Consider the following 17,354-nt stretch of genomic DNA (forward strand, 5'->3'; position numbering starts at 1 on the left):
CGACCCAGTATACACAGTATCTTATTTCACTTCCCACATGGAGCACTAAGATTTTCATGCAAACTCCCCTAATATTTCAGTGCTTTTATGGCATGAAAACAGTAAAACTGGTTATACAGTAGATCTGTATGATCATTTCACATTTTATTTACGGAGTTAGAGCATGCTTAAAAACACATGCAGTAATTTTGCAATGAATATGCAATGATGAATGATACAACATGGCCTTTTGTCAGTGTCACTCCTGCCCCCTTTCCCGGAAATGTTACCATCCCGAACAGGCACAGTGTCCATTGTTTCTGCCTATCATTGTCCATATAAAAATGTAATTAGTAATACTTGGAGCATGGACACTCTGCTAGCATCAGGGAATGGTCTAGATATATGTCTGTATCCTGCCTCTCCTGAATCCCTGTCTGTCTCTTTACCTGTCTGCACTTGTACCTCAGCACCGCCCTCTCAACATCAGCAGCGCGTTTGTGGCTGTCTCACTTTCTATATCCATCCTTGATGTCTCTATATGCCTGTCTGTAAACTTGTTTGTATTTTTTCTGTGTCTTCCTTCTAATTCTTTTCAATTCAAAAATTCCTTTTTGGTTCCATACTTTTGGACATTTTGGATCCACTGTCAGTCTCTTGTTCTTTTTTATTGTGTGTAATCTTCTGTTGTGTCTTGTTTTCCTCCATCCGTTGATCGGTGAGGTTGATTTATCAGTCACTAACATGGAATCTTTTCTCCCTCCGTGTGGACACGTTTGTTCAGCCGATATGTTCATTAATGGATGTTGAGGGGAGGTTCTTGGTGTAACCTTTGGGCTACCACGGTCTCTGAGATTTCTAGTGTTCATAGTTTATGTATCATCCACCCAGAACCTGTAGTTCTGTAAGTATGAACCTTAGATCTTCACTGTAGCACGCCCAAACTGTTACTACCAGCCATATCTTTTGGTGGGTTGGATGGAAATGCATTGAGCCATCGGCACCTACCTAGACAGCACGGACCCAATGGGCTACTCCATTCAGGTTGACGAGGGCACAGGAGGAATCCATTTCCCATGGTTCCCTCTGGGTGACCTCTGCTGTCTGGTACCCCACCACCTGTGTAATGCACGGTGGCTTGTGTGTGTTACCCCATATCCCATAAGTGTGTCTGATCCCAGCTGCAGGCCATGTTCGTATCTCACACAGAACCGAACGCCATTAATGTTTCAGCGATTGGAGCCATCCCCGAACCAGGAAGGGGAACCGGGGGTGAACGGTCTCCCGGAGTTGCCGCAGGAACCTGTCAATAGCCTGTGAGTAGCATGTTTTTTAATTAGCTTTTAGCTTAATCCGTATAAGTGTCTCATGAAATCATATCCAGGTCATATTTCATTCAAAAGCTAAATACATTTTATAAAGATTATTTATTGATTATTATTTAAGCCTTCTTTATGTGCTATTTGATTGTGCCATAATTTTATGAGAATAAAGATATTTATTTTATTTTGCATATTTATGCAAAATACGTTTTTAAAATATTTGTTCTATTAATTTGTTGTGTAAAGCTTGATGTAATATTTGTAATATTTTTATCTTTTATTTTACATTACTTTTGTATAGACCAAATCTGAAATCACTTAATATCTGTTTATTTCCTTAAAAATAGTTCATATTAAAATATTTGTAAAATTAATTTATTATATAAACCAGAACAACAACTATATATAAATATATTAAATTGAAATGTATTAAAAATATTTTTTAATTAAATTAAATGTTAAATAGTCATGAAAATAATGTCAAAGGTCTAAAATTATGAATTGTACAACAATAGACGTTGATTTCTGTATTCAAAATATATGTTTCGACGGGTGCTCTTTGTCTTTTTCTTCACTGCTTAGCTTTGCTTTAATTGTTGTCTTTCTTCTTCTCCTTATAGGCTACACTTCTGCTCTTTCTTTGTTTTACCTTCTCTCTTACCTTCTACCGTCTTTGTTCACATTATGTTTCAATTCTATGATATACGTCTATCTGCTTTTATGTTAATTCTGCTGTAAATACATATACATTTGTAATAGTGTTTCTTTACTATTTTTGTCTGCAAAAGGCATTTTGTATGTACAAAATTGCTTTTATGTAAGTGTGTGAGAGTGAGTGAGAGAATTAGCCAACCAACACCTTTCTCTGGTCCAGGCCTCCAGAGGGTGGAATGAGTGAGAGCCAATCTTGGGTGACGTCCCGTGCCAAGGAAATGTTCCAGAAGTCTGTTCCGGAAAACTGGAACCCTGACAGACCATCGTATCCTGATGACCATCACAACAGCCGCCATAATCCACAGGTAATACCGGAGATCCTCCAATCAGAAAGGTGATTTTGACTGGTTTAGACCTGAATCTGAACTTTTAGCAGGAGTTTATCTGGCCGATTGAAACCCGACAAAGAGGCCAGCAGCCATATCACCCTGTAGCCCACTGAAGCTAAGCAGGGCTGAGCTTGGTTAGTACCTGGATGGGAGACCTCCTGAGAAAACCAGGTTGCTGCTGGAAGAGGTGTTAGTGAGGCCAGCAGGAGGTGCTCACCCTGTGGTCTGTGTGGGTCCTAACGCCCCGGTGTAGTGACGGGGACACTATACTGTTAAAGAGCACCGTCCTTCGGATGAGACGTAAAACCGAGGTCCTGACTTTCTGTGGTCATTAAATATCCCATGGCACTTCTCGTAAAGAGTAGGGGTGTAACCCTGGTGCCCTATTCCCTCCTATGGCCCTTGCCAATCATGGCCTCCTAATAATCCCCATCCACTGAATTGGCTCTATCACTCTCTCTCTCCTCTCTCCATCTGTATCTGGTGTGTGGTGAGCGCACTGGCACCGTTGTACTGTGGCTGCCGTCTCATCATCCAAGTGGATGCTGCACACTGGTGGTGGTTGAGGAGAGACCCCGATATGATTGTAAAGCGCTTTGGGTGTACAGTATGAAAAGCGCTATATAAATGCCTCATTCGTTCATTCATTCATTCAAAGTGTATCAGCAGAATCTGTTTCTGGCCTTTTCTCAGGCTTCGGTATTCCAAGAACCGTGTGCTTCGGCCAATCACTGTCTTCCCAGCCATTGTCTTTTTCGGTGCCTTTGGGCACACTTTTCATTCATATTATCACTCTTTCTACCTCTTCTGTCTCTGTCAGTCTCTAGCTCACATCTTTTTCTATCTGATAAATATTTCTGCTGAACTTTACTGACCATCGTAGACGTTTGTGTAGAGCCTCCCACCTCTGCCAGACTGCGGGGGTGATTCACTGCTTGCTGCTTCTCCACTGTCTGCTGGATCGTACCAATCCCCCTCCAGACTCTCATCTCTCCTTCAGTGTGACTCTTCTCTGTAGCTCAGCAGTCATCCGACCCTGATGTTTCCCTGCACTAGTCACTCATCCTAGTACTATGAAGCAAAGGAGATTCTGAAGAAACAGCTGTAGGCTTTTAAAAGCTCTTAAACCAGTAGTGGGCAATCAGACAGGGTCTGCTAGTCTCAGCCTACATGAAGTCTATAACCGAGAGCTGTGACCTTTTTACTGTGAAATTTTAAGACCAAAAATTAAATCTATTTATTTTTATCACTTTGGCTATATACGCAAAACAGGTTCAAATTTATGTAATGTTAATTTGTTTTTCCATTAATTAAAACCCAAAATCTAAAGTTGTTCTTTTTTATTTACATTTTTTTTATTTAAATATATATATACCAATCCTGACAACACAATCTCTTTTTATTTTCTCTCATTGTTTTCCATATGTATGCAAAATAAGTGATGTTAAAATATTTGTTAAGCTTGTAAAGCTTGATGTTATATTTGTCATATTATTTTTTTTCTTTTACTTTTTTTTTTAAAGACCAAATTTGAAATCATTCAATCTCTTTCTCTTTCCTCAAAAATAGGTTATATTAAAATATTTGTAAAATTAATTTGTTATATAAACCAGAACAAACGCCTTTTATTTTATTTTATTTTATTTTTACAAACATATAAATATATATATATATATATATATATATATATATATATATTTTTTTTTTTTTTTTTTTTTTTTTACATGCTTAGTAGTAAGTAAATGTGATATATTTGTGCTTTACTCTCATGCTTTTATCTTATTTTTGATTTACCTGTCCTTGAACATTATATTCAATAAGCAAACTTTGGTTTGTCACTTTATATATCAGTCAGACTCCCTTCCTGCCTAAATAGGCCGGAATAAGTTGTAATATGGGCTGATAATCAGAGACTAGTGTGCACCTGTTCCTTTATTTCACTCTGTTAGTGATATGCCTCATTTGGTAATGGCTTCATGACTACATCAAGTGTGCTAATCTTCAGTTCAGAGCACTTTTGCACATAACATCGCCCTCTACTGGTTTAATCGCTCATGGGTCCAGTATCACACCCCATAGAGCTGTAGGCCGGTGAAGCAGGCATCAGCCCGGCCCACATGCTGTTGCTCTGTTTTGCAGACGGTAGAAATGACAGCGATTGGCCCTGTTGGGGACGGTTACTCGGACACTGAGCCCTATCACCCAATGGAAGGGCATGGGCGGACCATCTCCATGCCACGCCTCTCAGCAGACAACCAAGTGAGCACTTTCATCCATCCATCCATTCACCCATTTCATCCTTCCACCTTTTATCTGTTATCATCCATTCCCGACATCCGTCATTAGTCAGTTATCCAGCTTATAGCCTTTGACCGCTTTGGTGGGGGGAACCAAACTTCAAATAGTTTGGTGTGCTGCCATGCTAACATGTCAATAAATGCTAGCATGTCTTTGTCAAGAGTCAAAGGGCACATGGATAAGTGGCTCACAAACTTACCTTCACTTACCTGCATGGCTGTGTGAATGCGTGTGAGAGAGAGAGTGAGATCGAGTGTGTGTTCTCAGCATCATCATACCACCCTAGCTCACTTTCAGGAAAACCTTGGTGTGTCTGGTGGTGTGTCCTGCTGCCAGAGCTCGATTTGAGGTAGTGACACGTCAGACAGAAATAGGTCAACTTTTTTTTTTTTTTTTTTTTTTGGTGGAAACCGTGGTACTTTTTTTCAGAATACTTTGATAATTGGATAGTTCCAAAGAACAGTATTTATCTGAAACTGAAATCTCTTTTAATATCATAGAAGTCTTTACTGTCACCTTTGATCAATTTAATTCAATATTGCTATTCTTTTTAAATGTTTCAATATTTAAAACTGTTGATTTAATTCATGTTTAAAATGTTAGACAAATGCAACTTTTGCTAACTTTTTAACTTACTTTTTTTAATCAGTTTTTCAATTGAGTTAAAATATGCCATAGGACAGTTCACATATGGAGGCAACCAATTGACTGAATTTAATAGATACCCCTTTTATGCAAAAAGGTGCAAAAATGTGATATGCAACATATGCACTGCATTGCATATCTCCTGTGACCTTCTGACCTGACAGATATATTTAACCTGATCCTTTTGAAACACTAGCACAAATCAACCTCTGGAGGCAGTAACACACTCACAACATATGATTCCCCAAACATACACCCAAAACACATCACATAGAAGCAATTACACTATTATTATGATAAAATGCATAAATATACACAGCATTTCTCACCCTTACATACACCCCATGATCTCTTGGTTGACTATCTTCTGGAGATGTGTCTGGGTTGAGCATTTTGTCCAAGTGTGTATCCGATAAGTGTGAGGGAGCCGTGTGTCCCCGCATGTGTTCCAAAATGTGTGTGTGAAGGTGAGCTAAGCGTAGAAACCTCACCAACTAGTAACAATCTATATATGTTCACTTGTGTGTTGGAAGTGTGGTGCATACAGTGCACACCAGGAAGTGTGAGGATCCAAAGTGTGTGTTTGTGCGTTCCGTGTAAAGCTGTAACGTAGATGTGGTTCTTGTTCTTGTGACTCACTCTTGTCTAACACTGCTCTGCCCCACAGAGTGTGCATTCTGCTGCGGTAAGTGTGTTAGTGTGCTTCCTATCTTCCTCTACACTCGCTCAATTTTTGTCTTTTTTCTCTTTCCTTTTCCTCCTCTCCTCCCTCCCCCTCCCCCCAACCCATTCCTGTCAATGCCTGTGTTCTTTTGCTCTAAATTAAAATGGGGATCACGATTTCTCTCTCTTACTCTGCTCTCTTCTCCACTTTGCTTTTAATCTCTTCAATCCTTGTTTTTTTCTGTCTCCTTTTTGTACCCATAATGCCTCTTGGTTTCCTATTTCCCTTTTCCTTGCTTCCATTTTCAACCATTTCCTCTTATATTTCCTGTTCTTTTTATTGGTTTTACATACTCTTGTTCTCTCTTTATTTCCCTGTTTGGTTTTTATTACTTCCATTGTTTTGGTCTCACTCCTTTTTTCATGGACTTCCTGTGGCACACTCGTCTTTTTAATTTCTTACCAACTCCAACGACCCCTTTCCTTTTGTTTTGACAATGTCTCACTCCTGGGATCTTTCTCGTCTCTTCTGTCATGTTGCACATTGAATTTGTCTCCATTTTTACCCATAACCCCATGGTTTCCTCCTGCCCACTTCCTTCCTTCCTTCCTTCCTTGTTCCATTTCCTCTTTTCTTCCTTTACCTTCCCCTCTCTCTCTCTTTTTTTCCTCACACACTTTCTCTGCTGTGCTCTGTGTGTATCGTCCCTGTGGTCTCATGCGTGTGTCCTGTTCTGCGCATCGTCTGTGTGCTATTCAACAGCGACGGAGACACAGGCCGCGAGGAAGTAACCTCAGTGTATGTACCGTCTCTGGCTTTCTGCCTCTCTCTCTCTATCTCTATCTTCTCCATGCTTTCCCTTGTTCCCTCTCTCATTTTGTCTGTTTAAGGAGTCTGCGTCTCTCTTTACGTCTTGATGTCACACTGAACTCTTTATTTCAAGCCATCCTGTTTTCCCTCTGTATATTCTACCCGTTGCTGTACCTTTCTCTCTCTATACCTTTTTCGTGTCCACTTATGCAGCCCTGTATCCCTTTGTGTGTGTGTGTGTGTGCGTGCGTGCGTGCGTGCGCGAGCGTGTGCGCAAGTGTTTGTGTGTCTGTCTGTATCTTATCTCTGTATTTCTGGTCCCGTGGACATGGGGAGCTTTTTCTGTCTCGTAGTTCTTGACGCATGGATTTCAAACAGGAAAACCTGCTGCTAATAACGGTCATGTTGTTAGCATGTTTCAATAAGGCGCATGGCATCAAGCATTACGTGTGTGAGTGAAGAGAAGAGCGTGAAGCGTTATTTCAGTTTTCAGATCATGTTTAGACGCATATGAGCATAATGTGGCCAAGTATGACTGTGCGTCCACACGTGCTACCGACTGTCATGTTGACCATCATGCCTTAGGGTGTGTGCATTGGTGAATGTGCTGAACTTTATTTGGCTGGATTGGGTTCTTCTGTGTGCTCAGCTATTGCAGAGAAAGACATTGTATTAGAAAGGCTGCAGTGCATGTAAGGCATGATCTATCTATCTATCTATCTATCTATTTATCTATCTATCTATCTGTTTACGGTATCTATCTATCTATCTATCTGTCTACGGTATCTATCTATCTATCTATCTATCTGTCTATGGTATCTATCTATCTATCTATCTGTCTATGGTATCTATCTATCTATCTGTCTGTCTGTCTTTTTATCTATCTATCTATCTGTCGTCTGTCTTTTTATCTATCTATCTATCTATCTGTCTGTCTGTCTTTTTATCTATCTATCTATCTATCTATCTATCTATCTATCTATCTATCTATCTATCTATCTATCTATCTATCTATCTATCTATCTGTCTGTCTGTCTTTTTATCTATCTATCTATCTATCTATCTATCTATCTATCTATCTATCTATCTATCTATCTATCTATCTGTCTGTCTGTCTGTCTTTTTATCTATCTATCTATCTATCTATCTATCTATCTGTCTGTCTGTCTGTCTGTCTGTCTGTCTGTCTGTCTGTCTGTCTGTCTGTCTGTCTGTCTGTCTGTCTATCTATCTATCTATCTATCTATCTATCTATCTGTCTGTCTGTCTGTCTGTCTGTCTGTCTGTCTGTCTATCTATCTATCTATCTATCTATCTATCTATCTATCTATCTATCTATCTATCTATCTATCTATCTATCTATCTATCTATCTATCTATCTATCTATCTATCTATCTATCTATCTATCTATCTATCTATCTATCTGTCTATCTATCTGTCTGTCTGTCTGTCTGTCTGTCTGTCTTTTTATCTATCTGTCTGCTTATTTATCTTTCTATTTTACTCTGTCAATCACAGAATATCCATTTATCTCTGTATTTCTATCTAGATCTCCTTCGCTTTTCCTGTTGATCTCTATTTCTCTTTCTGTCTTTGTTGAGCATGACAGATATACCTGTGCTTTGTTTTTTTCTGTGGGTGTGGAATGTACTGAGTGTTAATCTGGTTACATTCAGATGTTTCCACTCACGCACACTGCATTTAATTAAGTTTTTCAACAAAAACCCATATCAATGTAAACTTCTGTCCTTTCCCATTTTTTCTTCCTTTTCTCTGTCTATCTTTTTTTTTTCTTTCTCTGTAGACCATCACCGACACAAGTCCAATGCGCCGTTCTACATCCTCACTGGTCCACGGACGTTCTGGTCGAGGCGTACGATTGGACGATTATTCTTTGGAGAGGGTGGTGTCAGAAGAGGGTCACCGACACGGTCCGCGAAGGAGAGAGCGTGATCGAGACCGGGAGAGAGACCGCAGTCACCGCACTTCAGAGAGATCCCTCGCTCGCTATACAGACGCAGACACAGGTCACGCACAACTCATTGCAAATGTGTCATTTTATTTGTTTTGTTTTTTTGATACCCAAGTTCTGTAGGTGCTATGATAAACTTATTATCTAAACAAGTTAGCAGTGCTTCTCAATTTTTGTCAAACTATAAAAATGTTTTATTCACTACGTAATCTAAAAATCTCTCTTTATTGACAAGATTTACATTATTTAAATGTTTTCTTTAGCCGATTCTTTTGTCCAAAGTGACTTAAAAATTTGAATAAATAAGCAATTAAACAAAGTCACTGCCATTTTTTTTAGTTTATTTAGTTCTGTGAAAAACAAGAACTGGCTTTTTCTACTTTCCTAAAGGGACATGGTGATGGAAAAAATATGAGATGGGAGTAACAAATATATTTCAATGCTTTTGCGTTCGCTTGCAAAAGTTTTGCGTTCCCCCTAGAAACATTGCGTTTTCTCACAAATACTTTTGAGATCTTTTGTGAATGCAAAGTTTCTCGTGGGAACACAAAACATTTGCGAGAGAACACAAAAGCATTGACATTTAATTTTTCCGCCCATCTCATATTTATTTCCAATCACCATGTCCCTTTAGGGTCTCTGTACTTTTCTGATGAATAATGAACAGATTTTTATTTATTTACTCATAATCATAAATAATAATTTACAAAAATAAATAATCATTTAAATAAATTATCAGTTACTACAAACCACCTTATATTCCCTAATAATTGAAAGCGACTCATTTAGAGAGGGTTTGTGTTCTTCCACATCTCGTCTCATTTCTCTGTGTTGTCTTTTGCAGGACTGGGCACAGATCTTAGCACCACTACACAGTCAGGTGAACTTCCACCTAAAGAGAGAGAACGAGAACGGGGTCGAGCAAAAGACCGTCGCCACCACCACCATCATCATCACCACCACAGCTCGGTGGATAAAGAGCGTTACGTTCATGAGCGTGACTACCACCGTCATCCTCAAGACAGATCTGATCGCCAATGGTCCCGCTCACCGAGTGAGGGGAGAGGGCACAGACAGGTGGGGCACACACACTCGCTGAAATACTACTCGTATATTTACACACAAATTCAACTTGATATTTTCAACTTATTTCACTATTCTACTTAAAGGGGCCATGTCATGTTGAGTCTTTATCTTTATAAATGAAGCAATGGCTCTTATGAGTTGCAGATTTGCTGTCAGGTCCAATATAGTTTGCACCATTCTGTTGTTCAACAGCCACTTTGCACATTCCAGCAGTTTCACAAAACAATCTGTGCTGAAATGTGCCACCTAAACAGTTAAACTAAAATAAAAAACTCTGTTACCTTATATTGGGATCCTTAAGAAGAGCTACACACAGCCATGTACTAATGCATTTAGAAGTTGCTGCAGTTTATTTTCGGTACATAGTTTTTTTTGGACTGGGAAGGTTTTGCACTCTGAGAGCTAAAGTATGTTTATATAACATGTCAAACTATTTTTGTTTTTGTTTTAGGAGTGAGAAAAATAAGGCTGTTGAATGCAAACTTTAAATAAGAGGCATCAGTCTCATTATTGATTTCAATAACAGTACTTTACAGTACTTAGTAAAAAGATGCCATTAAACAAATGTTTTAAATATTGAACATTTTAAAATAAGGGACATATTTAAAACTGTCTTTGTTATTCCACCATTAATTTGGAAATGCAATGTGAAAATATATTTACAATTGTTACACATTTTAATTGTAGGTGCAGTTTAATCGTGATTAATTTCTGAAACCCATGCGATTACCGGTAATTAGTTTTCTTAATCGATCGACATCCTTGTTATTTTTATAAAAAGGTAAAGGAAAATTAGATATTTGATGATGTGACCCCTTTAAAGTCATACCCATGAGTAGTCATTTTGAACATTCATGTGTATATGTTCGTGGTTTAGATTTTTACAGTAATCTGCCATGAGAAGCCAGAGGAATGAAACTTAGAGTATCTAGGATACACAGGTGTGGGTCCATGTGGACAGTAACCAGACCGCATATGCTCACCTGTGACCTTATCATGACTGCTTACTGAAATCAGTTTCTCTTTCTTGTGTTATTCTTTTGTTTATCTTCTTTTATCACTGTGGTTTATGTCCATTTTTCTCGATGTGACTCGTGGCTTCTCTGTGTCTGCTGTTTTGCCTCATTGCCGGTTTGTTTCTTTCTGATTTTATTGATGTTGTTGTTGTTTCCACACACCTTTCTCTCTCTCTTTCTCTCGCTTCCTCTTCCTTGTCTCTTTCTCTTTTTCTCCTCCTCCTCTTCCTCCTCCTCCTCCTCCACCTCTTGCCGGTGTGTGCTCCTCTCTTTTGTTTGACGTTAATTTTGTGGTGTTTTTTTATTTGCCTTGTTTTAATTTTCATGTAGGGCAGTAGTTCTGTGAGCGGAAGCCCCGTTCCCTCGACGTCGGGGACCAGCACCCCCCGGCGTGGCCGTCGGCAGTTGCCCCAGACCCCATCCACACCTCGTCCTCATGTCACCTACTCCCCAGCCGTCCGCAAGCCTCCATACGGCTCCCCGGGCCAGGGTCGACTCCGCTCCCCTTCCCCGCGACACTTCTCTCCACCAGATCACGAACCGCCCTACCACCGTCCAACCTCCCGCCATGCCTCGCCCCATCACGACTCGCCCCGGCACGCCTCCCCGCGCTCCCCCAGGCATGCGTCACCCAGGTCCCCACGCCAGGGCCGCTGGGGCCCGCCGCCGGAAAGCCTGGAGGGCGATGGACCATTCTATGATCGGGACTATGAGTACGAGCGGCACCACGAGCCACCTGCCTACGAGCAGAGTCTATCGCAGGGCAACCCCCACCCTCATTCTCACCCGCACCCCCGGTCCCCAAGGACTGCTCGTCAAGGGCCTCCCTCACACCCGCGCCGTGTGCCGAACGGCTACCGTTCCTCCTCGCCCTCCCCGCACCGGCGCGACCCCCACCCAGGCCCACACCGGCCGCCAAATGGCCGTGGGCCCCGGAAGGGGTTGCACGAACAATATAGCGAGACGGACGAGGATGATTGGTGTTAGTGCGCAGGGTGAACAGGAGGGGGCGCCGCTCAACTCAAACCGAGATGTTTATGCACCGCAGCAGGGAGAGAGGGGACGGAAGAGGAAAAGCAAGTGGTGCTTTTGCGCCATCGTGAGACTCTAAACCTTGGAGTGGCACATCGAGCTTCCCTACTCCCTCTCTCTCTCTATTGCTTTCTCCTGCTCTCTAGACTATGTTGCCCATGCTGCTCAGCAAGCAAGGGAATGGGAGCATACGAGAGATAAATGGGGTGGTTGCGTTTAGATGGACTGAACTTTAAAGATCAGAGTCGTTGTGTTTGAACGCTCCACTCCAGACTGAGCAAGACCGATTGCTTCTTGCACGATGGAAAAAATGAGCAACATCATCTGTCAATCAAAAAAAAGAAAAGAAAAAATGAAGTTTGAAAATCAAGCCAGAACCCCCTTTTTCCCCCTCACATCTATGCCTCTTGAAAAGACCCAAAAAATTAAAAAGGGAAGAAAAAAAATAGACATTGTTGAAGAAAAAGCAAGTTTTCTTGTGAACAAGAGCTCTACCTACTGCAAAACCAGCCCCATGTGCTGGCCAATATCGATGAGTTTTATCATCTACGTTTACTGTTACCAACTCAAGACGCTGAGTGACCTCATCACCTGGGGGAGGGGTTAACTGTCGAAGAGGCGTGGCATATGAAAGGACTCAGTGCAGGCGGGAGGAGGCGGGTTGGCGTGGCACACCGAAACCCCGCCCACAAACTGCCACTCTATGATAAAGGAAAAGACAGCGGGAAAAGAATGAAACGGCAGATGAGGGAGGGACGGAAAGACTATTTCCTCTTCAGAATGTCTTCAATTGATTACTTCTTCTTTTTGAACATTTGGAGCTTGGTTATTCTGTTGCATTTGCTCAGCTTTCTTTGATATTTTTGGACTAAAATCTGATGGAAACTTGCATGAATGATTTAAAAAATATATATATATATCAGACAGAAGATTTACTGTGGGAAGGGGGGGTGATAGCTCTCTTTTTTCCATTCAGTTTAAGGAAGTTCTTTCTCTCGTTTTCTCCCTGTTGCTCTTGCCATGTCTACAGACCTTTATGTGCAGATGGAGTTTATAGATAGACGTTAAAGCAGACCTTTCTAGATAGCGAGACAGATCTGAAGGTGTTTTCTATGTTATTTCCATCTGAGGATCCCAGATGATGTTCTGCACTGTTTATAATTACTTTGGATTGCACTAAAAACTATCCTGAATGGTGAAACCTCCCTCATTACAGCTCTGTCAGCCATGGTTGTGAACAGAGAGAAACGGGGTGAGAGATGTTCTCTTTTCTAAAGGCTTCATTTGCTATTGTCAATAACAGTAGTCTTATAATGATGAAAACTATCTTAATGCAATTGATGTAGATGACGGTGATGCTGATGAAGATAGAGGTGGTCATGTGACTTTGTTGTCTTGTTTTCAGGAGTTTTGTCTGATGTGGCCATCTTGTTTCGAACTCTTTGTGTTTGTTTTTGGTTCTGTTCACCACAGATTGAAGTCTATAAGGGTGCGCTCCTGATAGCATCCTGAAGTTTACGTACTTGTGACCTCAGCTGAGTAGAATATTCCTATCAGTAGTGGATAGTTTTGGTCAGAGCTCATGAATGTTTTAAAAGAGAGAGTCAGGCCATTCAGGATACCCTCGGACAGTTTTCGTGTCAGAGTTTTTCAGACAAATTCAGGGTCCATTTCATACTTATTTTTTGACAGAAAAAGATGGTCACACAACAGTGTGATCAGGAGAACTTGTTTTATAGAAGGTCAGATTTTAACCCCTTAAATTGTTTCGCAGCTAATGTAGAGTAAGTGCAAGTTAATATTTTGGGCGATGAATGTTGTTGTTTACTTTTTGTCCATGTTGTGGTGCTGTTACACAGCTTTAGCCAGGCTAGACTATGGACAAACGATCCCTTATGAAAATACAGTCGCCAGAGGGCGCCATTACATTTGCAAAACTGTTCCCAGACAGTAGGTGACGTAGCAGGTCTGTCGAAGTTCACCTTCGACAGTCGTTTTTTGAGAATTTTGACCTGGATAGTCTTTGATCAAGTAACTGGAAACGATTCTTCCACCCTGCCTTCCTGTTCCCTGCCATGGGCAGTTTGTCATGTCTTTGGCTGCCTGCTCAATCTGAGACCCTCCCCCTTCTGCTCAGGATACAACGATACAGCCAAACGTATATCTCACAGGGGTGTAGAGGTGCGGCCTTTTCAGCCTCCCCTACTGTCATTGAACCTGTCCAGCTGACCCACACCCATCCAACCATCTAAAAATATCAGAAAAGACCAAATGTTTATTAAATATCCCATTACAACAGGGTTTTTTTCCCCTGCAGATAAGGATTTAATTGTGCATTGGCTACTCTTTTATAGCTCAGGAGCCGTGTATTTCTCAGTTTCGTTTAAATATCAACTTTGTCTCAGATGTTTCTCCAAAAATCTAGAAAAAAATCACAAATGAGACAATTGTTGCCGTGCTGTATGAATATAGAGCTATAAAATAAATGTGGGTAGCATCATCTGAAATCGTTTTTCTGATACTCTAGAGGAGACGCGTGTGAGATCTTTTTCTCAGGAGAAAAAACTCCAAAAGTCTCAATTTGATCTCATTGCTGTCTATGAGAAATTATTAAAGAGATTCTTTATGGAATGTTTAAGATCAGAAACCCTGACTGTAATTTTGCTTAAAAAGATGCAGAGGTTTCTCTGAAAGTAGTCAGCATGTGAAACCGTAAGGATTCAGTGGGTCTCATAATCTCACTTTATTCAGATAAAAATATCAAAGCGTCTCAGAATATTTCATTCATCTAATCTTGAAGTCAGTTGGGCGGTTCTGTATTGTCTCATTTTCTGTCCCAGAATCATATGAAATCCACAGTACAAGGGACTTGTTCTTTTCTTTTAAAAAGTTTTAAAACATGAAAAGTGTCTTTTTGTTTAATCCCTTCTCCTTGCCAACCCATATCCAAGACTTTTAGGGAGGAAACCACTGTTTTCTGGGTGTTTGTTGATGTTCGGCCCACATTTACCCACAGCTGGCCCCCAATTAGCCACAGGTTTGATGCCCATGGGTCCAGATGAACCTGCAGAGCCACAGTGCCTTCTGTTCTAGTGTCGCACACTAACCCTTCCCCTGCCTCTCTTCCCTCTCCCCTCTATCTCTCTCTTAATGTGATGGACTCAGTCACACTACGCCTTAACAAGTTCCCATGTCTGCGCTGTCTGCTGGGCTTTTTAAAGACAGGGAGGCACGGTTATATGATGGGGGAAGATCCCAGTTACTCTGAGAGTAATGAAGGGAAATGACAACCGAGTTCTGTCAGGGTGTCCATCTCGGCTCTCTGTCTCTCTTAGCAATGCTTCCTCAAGTGGATGGCAACCATTTTTTAATTTTGTCTCACCCTGCTCGTTTAGAGAGTTGCATCGAACATCGGAGGGATTGTTCTACTTCTCAGGTCTTTAGCAAAAGGACAGGAAGGCTTATTTTTGTCAGGCATGAATGTTAGTTAGACCTTTTGCATGGTTAATATAAAGCCCATTTAGAATTTCTCTTGGTCTTGAATTCTTTTGCTGAAAACACTTGAAATGCAGCTCCATTTTAGCTCAAGATGTGGATCGACAGTTTATTAATAGGATTTGATTTGTATTGATTAAAAAGAGATAGCAGAAGGTTGTGGTTTTTAAAAGAGCAGTTCGCTCAAAAAAGAAACTTCTGACATGATTTACTCTCCATCATCTCATTCTTTACTATTATGACCTTCTTTCTTCTGTAGAACAGAAAAGGGGAAATGTTAAATAATTATTCTGGTTGCTCTATTCTATGCAGTTCAAATAAATGAGGAGTGAGGCTTTTAAGCTTCTAAAAGGACACACAAGCACCATAAAATATCAAATTGGGACAGTGTTCTCATTTTTATAAGCCATACATTAGGTTTGTGTAATAAACAGAAGTCATTATATTCGCTAAATATCTTAAAATCCACCTTAATGATTTAGAACGTTTCAATGAATCACTTGATGCAGTTCACAAACCTGTCAGAATGGTTTATTCACAAATTTGACTGATCCAGTTACCTGAAGGGCTTAAAGACTTTACAGCTGGCATGTAGAAATTGCAGACATCATCTTTTCTATTTTGATGTATATCCAGTGAAACAGCTTCTGTTTGGTGACTTTAAATATAGTGCATCCTTTTTGTAGCTTGACATTTTTCTCCTGCTGTGTTTTACAGAAGAAATAAAGTCATATTGGTTTAGATAAATGAGAGTGAATAAACGATGTCGGAAATTTCATTTTTGGGTGAGCTGTCCCTTTAAAGGTTTATGCATGTAACTAAGACGGGTGCATCATTCTTTGGCTCTGCTTGTTCATCAGTTTGGTTCTGACCCTCTTTTGCTCTCAGTGTCAATGCCTTTATTGCTTTATGTTTTTGACTCGCATCTTCATTTTCTGTCCCAACAGAAAGCCATTTTCAGTTTGCAACACACACAAGTGATCCATCGTAGATACACAACACACTTGCATTTGAGCATGTGTTGTTTGTTTTGTATCGTCCTAGTGGAACAAAGCTGTATTTTCTTTCTGTTTCATACGAAATAAGGGCTTTCCTTCAATGGTTGAGTGCTGCCAAAACAAGTCACCCTCTATGTAGCTACACCACTTCCTGTGGTCTCCCTTTGTACAGAACAGAATTACATGTGTGTGCATGCTAATGTGTGGGGGAACCGGAGAAAAGGGAGGGGGGTGATGGGTAACGTAGTTTTTTTTTTTTTTCTCTGTATGTGTGAGAGTGAGAACTTGAGGCACAGCTGTGGCCAGCACAGGCATTGTGCATGCCAAAAAAAAAAAAAAAAAAAAAACTTATCAGAAAGGGATACTAATGATATTGTGCACCTTGGGTAATTTAGTGCTGGGTTTGCCAATCCATTTCTGCTCAGCATTTACCATGGCATACTTCATTATCATCCTCATCTGATCCCAATCCGAGATTGGGTACGGATCCATTGCCACTTTTTCCAGAAGATCGGAAGGGTTGGGTTCACCCATGTGACAGTGGGACGGTCGACTGCGAGTGTGTGCGCGTTTGTCCGTGAGCTGATTTGAAGGCAAGTCGTTTTTTAGTGCCTTACAATGAACAGTTTCCCATCGCCGTTACATGACCGTAGAAACAAAGCCATGGCGAAAGCGAAGAGAGTCATCATGTTTGTACCTCGTCTGTCCATGTCTATCTAACTTATTTTGTTGGGCCTATCTATCTCTTTCTCTTCTGTAACTCTTGTATATCTCATTCATAAACTTCCTGCAACAGTCTGTGTTCATCCTCTTTCTTCAGCATTTCCATGTTCCTTATGTTTCATTTCCTCTCGTTTTCTATGCATGTCATGCTTTCTTCATTCAAACACATTGCTGATTTGATATTATATTGATAATATGTAAGACATATTTTTTACATATAAATGTATTATTAGTAATGCTCATGGTTACATTAATTAAAACATACATCATA

General features: G+C 40.5%; 1 protein-coding gene across 1 annotated transcript in view; it reads left to right on the forward strand.

Annotated features, from left to right (window-relative positions):
• cacna1ab (calcium channel, voltage-dependent, P/Q type, alpha 1A subunit, b) overlaps positions 1-16,615 on the forward strand; it is a 119,979-nt gene extending 103,364 nt beyond the window's left edge. The window contains exons 45-51 of the mRNA XM_079598129.1: positions 1,189-1,295; positions 2,176-2,320; positions 4,484-4,603; positions 6,714-6,749; positions 8,566-8,788; positions 9,578-9,810; positions 11,166-16,615. Coding sequence (XP_079454255.1) covers positions 1,189-1,295; positions 2,176-2,320; positions 4,484-4,603; positions 6,714-6,749; positions 8,566-8,788; positions 9,578-9,810; positions 11,166-11,822 — 1,521 coding nt within the window. The 3' untranslated portion in view covers positions 11,823-16,615. The remainder of the gene's footprint in view (positions 1-1,188; positions 1,296-2,175; positions 2,321-4,483; positions 4,604-6,713; positions 6,750-8,565; positions 8,789-9,577; positions 9,811-11,165) is intronic.
• Positions 16,616-17,354: the final 739 nt, after the last annotated feature.

Source organism: Phoxinus phoxinus (genome assembly GCF_949152265.1).
Source record: "Phoxinus phoxinus genome assembly, chromosome: 22".
Taxonomy (NCBI): domain Eukaryota; kingdom Metazoa; phylum Chordata; class Actinopteri; order Cypriniformes; family Leuciscidae; genus Phoxinus; species Phoxinus phoxinus.